The sequence below is a fragment of the Muscardinus avellanarius genome (genome assembly GCF_963383645.1).
Source record: "Muscardinus avellanarius genome assembly, chromosome: 11".
NCBI classification, from domain to species: Eukaryota; Metazoa; Chordata; class Mammalia; order Rodentia; family Gliridae; genus Muscardinus; species Muscardinus avellanarius.
In genome coordinates, this window is record NC_137797.1 from 92,768,634 (window position 1) to 92,783,410 (window position 14,777).

Consider the following 14,777-nt stretch of genomic DNA (forward strand, 5'->3'; position numbering starts at 1 on the left):
GTATAACCTCATTTCAAATTGTTATTTATTTATTTATTTATTTATTTTTTTTTTGGTGGTACTGGGGTTTCTGGAAGCCCTTCTACCTACGGGCTACACTCCCAGACCTATTTTTTTATACTTTTTATTTGGAAACAGGGTCTCCTAAGCCAGCGCGGCTGACTTCAAACCTGCGCGATCCTCCTGTCTCTGCCTCCCAAGCGCAGGGATTAAATGCGTGCGCCACCCCGCCCGGTGTTCAAATTGTTATTTATAAGCTGGGCACATGGCACACGTCTCTAATCCCAATACTTGGGTCACTTAGACGAAGAGGATTGCAGGCCTCAAGAAGTGGTGAGACTCTCATCGACCTAGTAAGACCCTGTTTCCAAATAAAAATAAGATAGGCTTGGGGTATAGCTCAGAAGTAGAATGCCCCTGGGTTTAATCCCCAGTACCAACAAAATAAAACACACACATGCACATCCACATACATTGTGATTTATATTATTCCTGGAGATGGTACTATTTCATTCTTTTCTTACTTTTTTTGGCTGTACTGGGGATTGAACCCAGGGGCATTCTACCTCCAAGCTATACCCCTAGCCTGTTTTTTTATTATTTATTTTGAAACAGGGTCGTACTAAGTAGCTGAGCCTGGCCTTGAACCTGCAATCCTTCTGTCGCAACCTCCCAAATACTGGGATTACAAGTGTGTGCCACCATGCCCGGCTCTTAAATCTGTCTTCCGTTAGTCTCTCCCGGTGTATGGGAGGTCTGTGAGAGCAGAAGCATTAACACCTGAAAACTGCCATTATGGTTGGCTACCTTGGAATTTGCTTGTATGTGTTATTTTAATTTTTTTTGCGGGTCTGGGGATGGAACCCAGGGGCATTTGACCTCCAAGCTACACCCACTGCCCTATTTTTTATTTTTTATTTTGCTACAAGGTCTCACTGAGTTGCAGAGGGCCTCACTAAGTAGTTGAGACTGTCTGCAAACAGGAATCCTCTGGTCTCAGCCTCTGGAATGCTGGGATGACAAGCGTGCGCCACCACGCCCGGCTATATTGTGTCAGTTTAACTGTGATGACAGGTGTGCACCACTACACTTGGCTTGTTTTTACTATTTAATGGGTAATTGAGCCCTGTTGTCTGTATCTTCAGTAGATATTTTATATTTGGTTAAAGTTTGTGGTCTGCAGAGTTAACTTGCTGCAGCTAATGTCCTGAATACTTATTAAAGAAAGATCATGGAGCACTCTGGAGACCGACAGAAGCAGATACCCCATGCTGGGGCCTGGGGTATGTATTTTAATATGTTCTAAAGGGTGTGTGTGTATGTGTGTAACTAGAGATTGGACTGTTCACCTTGCACACCTGGACTAGCACTGTACCACTAAGCTACATTCCCAAAGCCCTCTTAAAAAACAATTTTGAGACATTGTCTACGTTGCCCAGGCTCACTCCAAACTTATGCTGCTGCTCCTCCAGCTTCTACCACACCCAGCCTTTAGGCAGTTTCAGTGGGCTCCAGTTTTAGGAACCATTGATTAGAAGATATTTTGCTTGCTGGACATGGTGATACATTCCTTTAATCCCATTACTTTTGAGGCTGAGAAAGGAGAATCATAGGTTTGAGGCTAGGCCTCAGCAAATAGAGAGACCCTATTTCAGAATTTAAATAAGGAAAGGAGACTGGGTGTAGCTCAGAGGTAGGATGCCCCTGGGTTCAGTGCATAGTTCAGTACTCGAAAAAGGTTTTGCTCTGAGAGGTCGAGCCCGTTTAACTGGTCAAAACTTGTTAATCTGATTTTCACTTTGAAAGCTTTGAATGAATTTTAGGGCTGGGGTATGATTGCTGACTCACCTGACTCTTCATTTGAAGCCGAGGTGGGTGGGGTTTGGTAGGCTAAAGTCTGTTTATCTTTGAAATATTTCCCCCTGGGTTTACAGTGCGCAATTTATGCTGCATCGGCCTTACTGTGTAGCGCTGTGCTTTAGAAATCTAGGTGGAAAGCAGTAATTAAATGAAAATCACTGAACCTGTCTATGTCATTGGTTAGCTAAATAAATAGCCTTTTGTGTTCTAGCAGCAGTAGACGTTTTCTGGTTTCGGTTTTCCACATGGTTTGTTATCGAGTATGACAGCTTGTCCTGTGTGATCAGCATCACATTAGTCTCATGAGAATAGACACTCCTCTAATCAGCTGCTTTCTTTAATCTGGTGGGGGAGGCACATGGTAACCAAGACATTATTGCCATTTTTTTTTTTTTTTTTGTGGGATGGTGGTGGAGTGGTGGTGTGATGTGTGTGTGGGAGGGAGTTATGTTTTGGGCGCACAGATTTTCTATAAAGAAGCAGTTGGCAGATGGTAGATAAAGCATTCATGTATTCCTTATTTGTAGTTGTGCATCAAAAATTATAATCATGGCCGGGCGTGGTGGCGCACGCATTTAATCCCCGCGCTTGGGAGGTGGAGACAGGAGGATCGCACAGGTTTGAAGCCAGCCTCGCTGGCTTAAGAGACCCTGTTTCCAAATTAAAAAAAAAAAAAGAAAAAAAAATACATATATATAAAATAGGTCTGGGAGTGTAGCCCGGAGGTAGAAAGGTTTCCAGGAACCTCAGTACCACCAAAAATAAATAAATAAAATAAAATAAAATAAAATTATAATCATGTTTTAGAATTTATACTAAAATTATTTAGCAGTAATTTTACTAATCAGGAGATACAGTGTCTAATCTTGTTTCTCCATGATTCATTGGTGCTTGGGCAATTTTTTTTTTTTTTGTGACAGTAAGGATTGAACTCGGGGGCACTCTACCTCCGAGCTACATCCCCAGCCCAATTTTATTTCTAATTTGGAAATAGGGTCTCACTAAGTTGTGGAGGGCTTCACTAAATTGCCAAGGCTGGCTTCAAACCCGTGGTCCTAGCCGGGCGTGGTGGCGCACGCTTGTAATCCCCGCGCTTGGGAGGCAGAAACAGGATGATCGCGCAGGTTCGAAGCCAGCCGCGTGCGCTTGCTTAGGAGACCCTGTTTCAAAATAAAAATGTTAAAATAGGTCTGGGAGTGTAGCCCGGAGGTAGAAGGGCTTCCAGGAACCCCAGTACCACCAAAAAAAACAAACAAACCCGTGGTCCTCCTGTCTCAGCCTCCCGAGGACCAGGATGACAAGCCTGCACCACCGTACCAGGCCAAGTCGTTTAAGTCCATAGCAGTACACAGTGAGGAGAGGATGGATTGCGGAGACTTTATGGACTGTAAATGTAAATCCAAAATTCTGTGATTCGCTCATTGGTCGGCACTAGGCATGGAGATAATGGCTGGGATTTCTTTATTGTCTTTGTTCTCAGTATTCTCTATCATGACCCATCAACCTAAATAAAAATGAATGGTCTGTTCTCATGCAAAGTGACCATTTCAGTAGCCTCAAAATATATTGGCTAACTTTTAAATTTTTTATTATTTTATTTTTTGCTACTGAGGATTGAACCCAGAGGCATTCTACCTCTGAGCTATTAACCTGCCCCTTTTTATTTTTTTGTTTGAAACCTCTTCTCCTGCCAGGCATGGTGGTGCAGGCTTGTAATCCCAGTACTTGGGAGGCTGAGACAGGAGGATTGTGGTTCTCGGACAGCCTCAGTTGCTTAATGAGGCCCTCTGCAACTTAGTAAGACGTGTTTTAAGATAAAGAATAAAAAATAGGAATAGGGGTGTAGCTCAGAGGTAGAATGCCCCTGCATTCCATCCCCAGGAAAGAAAGAAAGAAAGAAAGGAAGAAAGAAAGAAAGAAAGAGAAAGAAAGAAAGGAAGGAAGGAAGGAAGGAAGGAAGGAAGGAAGGAAGGAAGGAGCGGGCATCTCTCTAGGTTTCTGAGATTTTTTAGTAGTTGAAGCAGGTCTTGAACTGTGATCCTCTGTTCAGCCTCCCAAGTACTGTGATTACAGGCACGCACCACCACTCTTGGGTGGATGACTTTTTTAGTCCTCTAAATTTATATGTAATTTTTTATTTTTTTTTGTCTGTAAAGGTTATATGTAAATTCAGAGGGGTTTCTTAAGGGTCCTCTGTCTCCAGCAAGGTTGTCATTATCTGGGGCATGCAGTGAGGTTGTAATCTATAAATGTCCGTCTGTACATTGTAATCCTTTCAGTCTGCATCGTAGTAGATAGTGGGAGCTGCCACTATCAAGTATTGGAGCATTTTTTTTTAGTCCATATTGACCTAAGCCTTGGAAAATAAAGTACCTCAAAATGAGACACTGTTTCAGAATAAAAAATAAAAAGGTCTGGGGGTATAGCTGGGGTATCCTCAGGTGGTGCGTATACCTGTAATCCAGTACTTGGGAGGAGGATCATAAATTTGAAGCTAGCCTCAGCAGTTTAGAGAGACTGTTTCAAAAGGGCGGGGTATAGCTTTAGGTGATGCTCCTAGTTCAATCCCCAATACCAAAAAGGAAACGACAAAAAGGCTGAGGTTGAGGTTGTAGTTCAGAGATACATTGCCCTTGGATTCAATTCCCAGTACCACAAAAAATAAGGCAGAATGGGCTGGGGATGTATTTTGGTGGCAGATCTTTGCCTGGCATGACTAAGGCCCTGGCTTCAGTCCCCAGTACCTCAAAAGATTGAATCTAGTTGGTTCTGTTCTCTGGCAAGGGTCTGAAATGTGTAGGCATTCTGTGTGTTTTAGATGCATGGTACAGGACTTGTAAACAGCAGGTACTCAGTTTGTGGCTGTCCAGGGGAGGGAGGAATCGTGAGCACATCCACACCATGCTGGCTCCAGCCACATTACTCTTCCTGTTCTGGGATTCTTTGTTTTGTTTTTGCGGCACTGAGGATGGAACTCGGGCATTTTTACCTCTGAGCTATACCCCCTGTCCTATTTTTTATTCTTTATTTTGAAACAGGGGCTCACTGAGTAGCTGAGGCTGGCCTCAAGCCGCAATCCTCCTGACTCAGCCTCCCAAATGCTGGGATTACAAGCGTGGGCCACCATGCCGGGCTTGGGCTGGGATTCTTGCAAAGAAGAGTATAGTTGATCACAAGGCCCTCCCTACCCAAGTGGGGACTTCATTATCATTTGTGACTATTTAATTCTAAAGGGAAATGAAGGATTACTTTTCTCCTTGTGTGTGTGATGTTGAGGATGCAGCTCAGGACCTCATTCATGCTTGGCAAGTGCTCTCCGCTGAGTTAGATACTCACCCCTCTCTCCGTCCCCGGCTATTTATTCTTTAACTAAAGTTTGATCTCTAAGTATCTAAATCGACATGCTTCGATAGTTTAGATAAGCTTTTCTTTTTTTTTTTTTTTCCTTTTTTCTTTTTGCGGTACTGGGGATGGAACCTTAGAGGCGTTCTACCCCTGAGCTACATATATCCCCAGCCCTATTTTTTATTCTTTCTTTTTATTATTATTATTATTATTATTATTATTATTATTATTATTAAATATTATTCAGTACTGGGGATGGAACCCAGGGGCATTCTACATTTGAGCGACACCTCCAGCCCTATTTTTTTATTCTTTATTTTGAAGCCAGGTCCCATTTAGTTGCAAAGGGCCTCACTAAGTAGCTGAGGTTGATCCTCCTGTCTCAGCCTTCCAAATGCTGGGATTACAAGCGTGTGCCACCACACTTGGCTTTAGATAAGCTTTTATATAAGAGAAATATCTCAGAAATATCTAAAAAATGAATCAGATTGCCTGGTAAGGTGGCACATGCTAGTAATCTCAGCACCTGGGAGGCTGAGACAGGAGGATCACGGTTCCCAGAAAGCCTCAGCTACTTAGTGAGGTCCTCTGCAACTCAGTGAGACCCTGTTTCAAGCTGAGGGTGCAGCTTGGAGGTAGAATGCCCCTGGGTTCCATCTCCAGTACCAGAAAAGAAAGGAAGGAAGGAAGGAAGGAGCCAGATTCCTAGAATGACTGAGAATTATCCTGACATCCTTGAATGCCTTCAGCAAAGAGCCAGCTGGGATTATCAGTGTGATTGGGAATCTGGCCCATTTCCCAAGAAATGTGATTAAGCTGAGTAGTCAATTGGTTTGACTCTTTTTATAAGAAATTATTTGGCCAGGCATGTTAGCACAAGCCCGTGATCCCAGGAGGATTAGGGGTTTAAGGCCAGCCTCAGCAACTTAGACCCTGTTTCAAAATAAAAAGTAAAATAGAGCCAGGGTGTATGTAGATCAGAGGTAAAGTGCCCTTGGATTCAATCCCTGGTAACACACACACACACACACACACACACACACACACACACCTTGTTCAACTGTAAATCTTTGTATAAAATAAATAAATCTGAAACCAGAAGAAAGATTTGTCTATTTCAGAATTTTTACATTGTAGTGAGAACTTAAATTCTTTGCTTTTTGTGAAGTATTTCATTTTATACTGTGATGGTAGGGACAGAACTAAGGTCCTTGTGCTTGTGAGGCATGTGTTCTGCCACTGAGCTACACCATCATCTGTCTGGGAATTTTTGTTTGTTTGTTTGTGTATAGTATTCAAGTTGAAAGTTGATCTCATTAGCCAGGTGTGGTAGCGCACCCTTGTAATCCCAGTATTTGGGAGGCTGACACAGGAGGATCTGGGTTCAAATACAGCCTCAGTTACTACTTAGTGAGGCCCTTTGCAACTCAGTGAGACCCTGTAGCGTGGTGGCACATGCTTGTAATCCCAGCACTTGGGAGGCCGAGACAGGAGGATCGCACAGGTTCAAAGCCAGCCTCAGCTACTTAATGAGGCTCTCAGCAATTTAGTGAGACCCTGTTTCCAAATAAAGTATAAAATAGGTCTGAGAGTGTAGCCTGGAGGTAGAAAGCCCCTGGGCTCCACCCCCAGAAACACAAAAAAAGGAATAAAAAATAGGACTGGGGATGTAGCTCTGGGGTAGAATGCCCCTGGATTCCATCCCCAGTACCAAAAAAAAAAAAAAAAAAAGTTGATCTCAAGGGTATTCTACCTTTGAACTGTACTCTTTACCCTATTTTTTTTTTTTTTTGAAACAAGGTCTCCTTGAGTTGTGGAGGGCCTCACTTAAGTTGCTGAGTCTATGTAGATTTTAAAGCTCTGAAAGGAACTATGTTGGTATACCCCCAAATTGGCTCACTTTTAACCTATATGAAACCCTTTTTGGTGTCTCTTTGCTTTTGTTCTCTGGTTACATAAAAATCTTCCTTTGTTATGCCAAGATTACTGTTCTTTATTTTGGTGCTGAGATTGAACCCAAAGGGATTCTATATCTGAGCTGTACCCCCAGACCCACTTTTAAAATGTTTTTTTTTTTTTTTTTTTTGAAACTGAGTCTCACTAAGTTGTGAAGGATCTCACTTAAGCTGCTGAGGCTGGCTGCAAATCTGAGATCTCCTGTCTTAGCCTCCCAAGTATTGGGATTACAAGGGTGCGTTACCACGCTTGGCTCACTTTAGCCATTAATGTGTGTGTGCGTGTGGGGGGAGTACTAGGGATGGAACCCAGGGGCTTTTCTACCTCCGGGCTATACTCCCAGACTTATTTTATACTTTATTTGAGAACAGAGTCTCACTAAGTTGCTGAGAGCCTCACTAAGTAGCCGAGGCTGGCTTTGAACCTGTGCGATCCTCCTGTCTCAGCCTCCCAACCGCTGGGATTACAAGCATGCGCCACCACGTCAGGCACCTTAGCCTTTAATTTCATTTTTTATTTTGAAACAGGGTCTCCTTGAATTGCTGAGTGTATCCGTAAGTTACTGAGGCTGGCCTCTTCCTGTTGCAGCCTCTCAAGTATAGGGATAATAGGCGTGCACCACCACACCCCTGGCTAAAAATCTTTATGCTCAGAGTGATGAAACTTTATCCTTGTTGTACGTTTATGGACTTAAGCAGCTATCAATTGTATTCAAATATAGGGGGGGAAAGAAAAGAAAATGCTAAGCATATGTAAAATTCTAAAAATATGCCATTTAAATGTGTTAAAATGAGCCGGGCGTGGTGGCGCACGCTTGTAATCCCCGCGCTTGGGAGGCGGAGACAGGAGGATCGCGCAGGTTCGAAGCCAGCCGCGCTGGGGTAAGAGACCCTGTTTCAAAAATATAAAATAGGTCTGGGAGTGTAGCCCAGAGGTAGAAGGGCTTCCAGGAACCCCAGTACCACCAAAAAAAAAAAAAAAAGTGTTAAAATGAGATATAATTAGGGATCTTTATAGTCTGAAATGGGAAAAAAAAAAAAGATACCTTTTACCTCCAATAAAGTACCTCCCCTTTTTTTGTAGTTCTTTGGATGGAAGCTGGGGCTTCACATATGATAGGCAGGTCCTCTAGCAATCCCTAGTACCACTTCAATCCCTAGTACCACATACACACAAAAATACTACTGTAGGCTGGGTGTGGTGGCGCACACTTGTAATCCCAGTATTTGGGAGGATCACAGTTGGAGGACAGCCTCAACTACTTAATGAGGCCCTTTGCAACTCAGTGTGACACAGTTTCAAAAAATAATGAATAAAGGCCGGACGTGGTGGCGCACGCTTGTAATCCCCGCGCTTGGGAGGCGGAGACAGGAGGATCGCGCAGGTTCAAAGCCAGCCACGCTGGCTTAAGAGACCCTGTTTCCAAAAGTAAAAAATAGGTCTGGGAGTGTAGCCCGGAGGTAGAAGGGCTTCCAGGAACCCCAGTACCACCAAAAAAAAAAAAAAAAAGAATAAAAAATAGGGCTGGGGGAGTAGCTCCGCGGTAGAATGCCCCTGGGTGCCACCTCTAGTACTGCAATAAACAAAACAACAACAAAAAAACTATTCTAATGGCTTTTCTTTCCTTTCAATAGTAACATTTTATTTTTTAAATTTCAGGCATTCAACTAGATGTAGCTTCACAATCTCTGGACCCAGAAGTTTTATTAAAAGTTAAGTCTGAAATTGAAGATGAGCTAAAATCTCTGGACAAAGAAATTTCTGAAGGTCTGTTTATTCTTGTTTTCTTACTTTATGAGCAGAGTTTTCTTTTTGGTGTGGTTTACTGTTGGTTTAATTTGATTTTCACAGTAGGGTATTCTCAACATTACATAGCTTCATTGGTATGGGATTGTAAAGGGTAAGCAGCTACAAGATAGCCTTCTTTCTTTCCTAAGGGACATGTTTGTAAGTTTTTCAATTATACCCAACAGTTTTTGTTTTTTATTTGTTTTTGCTACTAGAGGTTGAACCCAGAGGCATTCTACCTTCAAACTACAACCCCTAAGCCCTCTTTTATTTTTTATTTGGAAACAAGTTCTTGCTAGGTTACTGAGAGCCTCACTAAGTTGCTGATGTTTGCCTTGAACCTCGGATCTTCCTGTCTCAGCCTCCCAAATACTGGGATTACAGGTATGTGCCATCATGCCTAGTTATACCCAACAGTATAAATGTAGCCTTTTGTCAGCTTTTTTTTTTTTGGTACTAGGGATGGAACCCAGGGGTCATTCTACCTCCAAGCTACATCCCTGGCTCTTATTTTTTTTTTTTTTCTCACTTTTTGAAACGAGTTCTCATTGAGATGTGAAGGACCTTGCTAAGTAGCAGAAGCTATCTGCGAACTGTGACCCTCTAATCTTTGCCTCCAGAATGCTGGGATTACAAGCTTGTGCCACCATGCCTGGCCTCTGGCCTCCAGCCTTTTTTTTCCCATACTGGGGATGATGGAACCTAGGGCATTCTATCTTCAAGCTACATCGCCAACCCTATTATATTATTTTTTTAAACAGTATTGGGTATGGAACCCAGGGGCATTTTATCTCTGAGTTACAGCCCCAGCCGTATTTTTATTCTTTATTTTGAAACAGAGTCTCACTGATTTGCCAAGGGCCTCACTAAATAGCTGAGGCTGTCAGCGAACCATGATCCTCCTGTCTCAGCCTCCCAAATTCTGGGATTTCAAGTGTGCAACCCCCGCCCCCCAGCTCCCTTTGTGGGTTTGTTTGTTTGTTTGTTTTTGGTGGTACTGGGGGTGGAACCCAAAGGCTTTCTACCTCCAGGATATACTCCCAGACCTTTTTTATATTTTATTTGGAAACAGGGTCTCACTAAATTGCTGAAAGCTTCACTAAGTAGCTGAGGCTGGCTTCGAACCTGTGTGATCCTCCTGTCTCAGCCTCCCAACCGCAGGGATTACAAGTGTGTGACACCACGCCCGGCACCCTTTGTGGTTTTAAGTAATGAACTAAGTGATTATGTTAAGGTTCTTTCTGGTCAGAATAATTTGACTTGTATTTGTTATCTTTACAACTCATAACAGAATTAAAGGGAAGGAAGTTAAGGAAGCTTCTTTTCACTTTTGCACGCTGTCGGCTATAGATAATTTCTTAATTTGTGTGTGTGTGTGTGTGTGTGTGTGTGTGTGTGTGTGTGTGTGTTTGTGTTTCTAGGGATGGAACCCAGGGCTTCTACCCAGTCCTATTTTATTTTTATTTTGAAATAGTCTTGCTAGGTTGATGAGAGGCTCACTATTTGCTGAGGTTGTCCGTGAACCTTCAATGTTCATGTCTCAGCCTCCTAAGTACTGGGATTATAGGCATGCATCATACACCCCACTTATATTTCACTTTTTAGCCACATATTTTTCACTGAAAAATATATCATTAAATTAAAAAAATAAGCTGGGTGTGGTGGCATATGCTTGTAATCCCAGCATTTGGGAGGCTGAGACAGGAGGATAGTGGTTCGTGGACAGCTTCAGCTACTTAGTGAGGCCTTCTGCCACTTAGTGAGACCTTGTTTTAAAATAAAGAATAAAACAATAGGGGTAGGTTTGTACCTCAGAGGTAGAATGCCCCTGGGTTCCATCCCCAGTACCGCAAAAAATCTTTAAAAAAATTAAAAAATAAAAAAGTCTTAAAAATAATTCTATTATGAACTTTAGAGCTGAGAGTGGTGGCACACCTATAATCCCAGTACTTGAGAGACTGAGACAGGAGGATTGTGGATTTGGGACAACCTCAACAATTTAAGAAGACCCTCTGCCACCTAGTGAGATCCTGCTTCAAAATGAAAAGGGCTGGGGGTGTAGCTTGGAGGTAGAATGGCCCTGGGTTCCATCCCTAGTACCAAGATGAAATAAAAGGCACAAAGAAGCCAGGCGTGGTGGCGCACGCTTGTCATCCCAGCATTCGGGAGGCTGAGACTGGAGGATTGCGGTTCGCGGACAGCCTCAGCTACTTAGTGAGGCCCTCCACAATTTAGTGAGACCCTGTTTCAAAAATAAAGAATAGAAAATAGGGAGGGGTGTAGCTCGGAGGTCAAATTCCTCTGGGTTCCATCCCCAGACCCACAAAGAAAAAAAAAATAAAAAAAGGCACAAAGGGGTGTCGTGTACACCTGAAATCCCAGTACTTGGGAAGCCCAGTACTTGGACTATTGCCTGTTCAAGGCCAGCCTCAGCAACCTAATGAGACCCTGTTTCAAAATAAAAATAAAATAGGACTGGGGGTATAGCTCAGAGGAAGAATGCCCCTGGGTTCAATTTCTGATACCAGTAATAAAATCAAAGGCATAGTTCTGTAGTTTTTATTGTATTCACAGAATTTTACTACCACAGCCTAGGTTTACACTCCAAGAGAAACCCTAAATGACTTGGAGATACTTTGTCTTCTCACTTCTACTAGCCTCTGCCCCAGCCTCAGCCACGGCGACCACCGCTCTCTATTTCTGTGGTTCTGCCTGTTCTGAACATGTAATCATACACTGTGTGGTCTTTTAGTGGCTTCTCGTAATCAGCACAGTGTTTTCAAGGATTGTTCATGTTGTAGTAGGTATCAGCATTTATTTTTTTTAATTTGTGGTGCTGGGGATTGAACCTATGGTCATTGTACTTCCTAGCTATACTCTCAGCTGTATTTTATGTTTTATTTTGAAACAGCTTTTTTTTTCTTCTTCTCAGTACTGGGGATGGAACCCAGGGACATTGTACTTCCAAGCTACACCCCAGTCTTAATTTTTTTTATTCTTTTATTCTTTATTTTGAAACAGGATCTCACAGGTGGCTGAGTCTGGCCTCGAACCTGCTACCTTCCTGTCTCAGCCTCTCAAGTACTGGGATTACATTACAAGTGTGTGCCATTATGTTTGGCTCGTGTGTGTGTGTGTGTGTGTGTGTGTGTGTGTGTGTGTGTATTTTTGTATGCAATACTAAGGATTGAACCCAGGGACATTCTACTCTCTCAGCTTACACTCCTAGTCCTATTTTTTATTCTTTATTTGGAAATGAGATTTCTCTAAGTTGCAGAAGGCCTCGCTAAGTGCTGAGACGGGCTGTGAACCTGGATCCTCCTGTTCCAGCCTCCCAAGTACTGGGTTTACAAGCATGCGCCACCAAGCTGGCTTCCTATTAGTGTATTTTGACCTGTTAATTTAGATTTTTCATTAAAATCTTTTGAATGTAGCTGGGCGTGGTGGCGCACGCTTGTAATACCAGCATTCGGGAGGCTGAGACCGGAGGATCGCGGTTTGCAGACAGCCTCAGCTACTTAGTGAGGCCCTCCGCAACTTAGTGAGACCCTGTTTCAAAATAAAGAATAAAAAATAGGGCAGGGGGTGTAGCTTGGGGGTCAAATGCCCTTGGGTTTCATCACCAGTCCCACCCCCCCAAAAAAAATCTTTTGAATGTGTGTGTGGGGTGGGGTAGGGAGGTTACTACTAGTGATTGAACCCAGAGGCCTTCTGCCTCTGAACTACACTTTTTATTTTACTTATTTTATTATTATTATTGTTGTTGTTGTTATTTTTTGGTGGTACTGCAGGTGGAACCCAGGGACATTCTACCTCTGGGCTATACTCCCAGACCTATTTTATGTTTTATTTGGAAACACGGTCTCACTAAATTGCTGAGAGCCTCACTAAGCTACTTAGGCTGACTTTGAACCTTTGAACTTTGACTTTCTCCTGTTTTAGCCTCCCAAGTACTGGGATTATAAGCATGCGCCATCATGCCTGGCACTTTATATTTTTAAAACAGGGTCTTGCTAAGTATCTGAGGCTGGCCTTGAACCTGTGATTCTCCTATCTCAGCCTCCTAACTCCTGGGATTGCATGTGTATGTCACTGTGCCCAGCTCATAGCACAATTTTTGTGTGTGTGTGTGTGTGTGTGTGTGTGTGTGTGGTACTGGGGATTGAACCCAGGGGCATTCAACCTCTGAGCTATACCCCCAGCCCTATTTTTATTCCTTATTTTGAAACAGGGTCTCACTAAGTTGCAGAGGGCCTCACAAAGTAGCTGAGGCTGGCTGTGAATGTGTAATCCTCCTGTCTTAGCTTCCCAAGTACTAAGATTAGAAGTGTGGGCTGCCATGCCCAGATTTATAGTATAACTTTTTTTCCCCCCTTTGGGTACTGGGGATGGAACCCTTCTACCTCTGGGCTACACTCCCAGAACCATTTGATATTTTTATTTGAAAACAGGGTCTCTTAAGCCAGCGAGGCTGGCTTCAAACCTGCATGATCCTCCTGTCTCCGCCTTTCAAGCCCAGGGATTACAAGTGTGTGCCACAAAGCCCGGCATAGTATAACTTTATGATAGTGTTCATTAAATGACTTTTTTCTTTTGCCATGTCTTCAGCTTTCACCAGCACAGGCTTTGACCGTCACACCTCTCCAGTGTTCAGCCCTGCAAACCCAGAAAGCTCAATAGAAGACTGCTTGGCCCATCTTGGAGAAAGAGTGTTGCAGGAACTGAAGGAGCCTCTGCAGAAAGCATTGCAAATGCTCCTGAGCCAGTGAGTTACCAGTGTTGAGTGGGAATGTGTCTCTAAGTAGTCTCTGGATCTCGCAGATAGCGCTGGGGTGGTTGAGGCTTTGTGTAGCTGAGCAGTGCCACATCTTTTTTCACATTTTATTACTCTTTCTTCTTTTACTTTCACAAAGTATCTCTGTTTTAAATGACAAGTTGCCTCAAAGTAGAATTTAACTGTTCCAACAAAGATTTGATGGCTTTATTTTACTTGTTGAGTTCTCAGATTTCAACAGATGCATTTAATTGTGTTGTATATACAAGCTATTAGACTTATCCTTACCACTTTTTATTATCTTTTTGTCTAATTTGCCAACATAAATAAAATGGCTGGGGTTTTGTAATGCAGGATTAACACCATGGCTGTGTGTTTGATATCTGTATTTAACAGTGCTTCTGTATCTCAGATACTGCTAAACTTTGGAGGTGCACATCTGCCCATGGAACTACTTTCACCTTCTTATAGTAGACTTTCCTCCTAGCTGTGGTTCTTTTATATTAAAAGTAAGCTACAAAAAATGAATCAATATTAAAGTAGAACCAGCTCATTTGTTATGTATTAGCTTTCCTTTGAATGCTTTAATCTGCTGCATCTTCTATATGCATATGTGTGTGTACATATAATGTTTTAAATCATGTTTCATTCTGAAGGATGCTAAAGTACTTTAGCCTGATAGACAAACTACCTATAAGGACTACTGTGATCCACAGCAGCACCAAACAGTTCAGGAAAGGAAGTGAAGGGACTGATATACGCAAGTAAAGCTTCAGGGAGAATATAGGTAGGTAGACTGTATAGTATCTGCTGAAGTTCAAATTTTACAGGAACCTAGTACATAGCCCAAGGCTTCTAAAGTGATGCCAAAGTTACTTAATGCTTAGTGTGATGTCAGGAAGGTGGTATGTATTGTATACCTCTTATCATTCTGAAGATCATTCCTGGTGTCTCGTCTCCTTCCAGCATCACTGTAGTATTGATTTTATAATGACTTGTATAAAAGTATAAGTGTGTCATCAGAACTGTTTTCTGACATATCTAGACCAGCACT

The 14,777-nt window shown here is 42.6% G+C and overlaps 1 protein-coding gene across 2 annotated transcripts in view; it reads left to right on the top strand.

Annotated features, from left to right (window-relative positions):
• The window catches only part of BCL2L13 (BCL2 like 13), a gene marked incomplete at both ends in the record, with an annotated part of 57,317 nt that overhangs the window by 13,372 nt on the left and 29,168 nt on the right, over positions 1-14,777 (top strand). Inside the window, 2 exons of one of the 2 annotated variants that reach the window (XM_080705842.1) lie at positions 8,821-8,928; positions 13,558-13,714. In XM_080705842.1, the coding sequence (XP_080561968.1) occupies positions 8,821-8,928; positions 13,558-13,714 (265 nt within the window). The remainder of the gene's footprint in view (positions 1-8,820; positions 8,929-13,557; positions 13,715-14,777) is intronic. The other variant, XM_080705843.1, reaches the window with a different exon arrangement.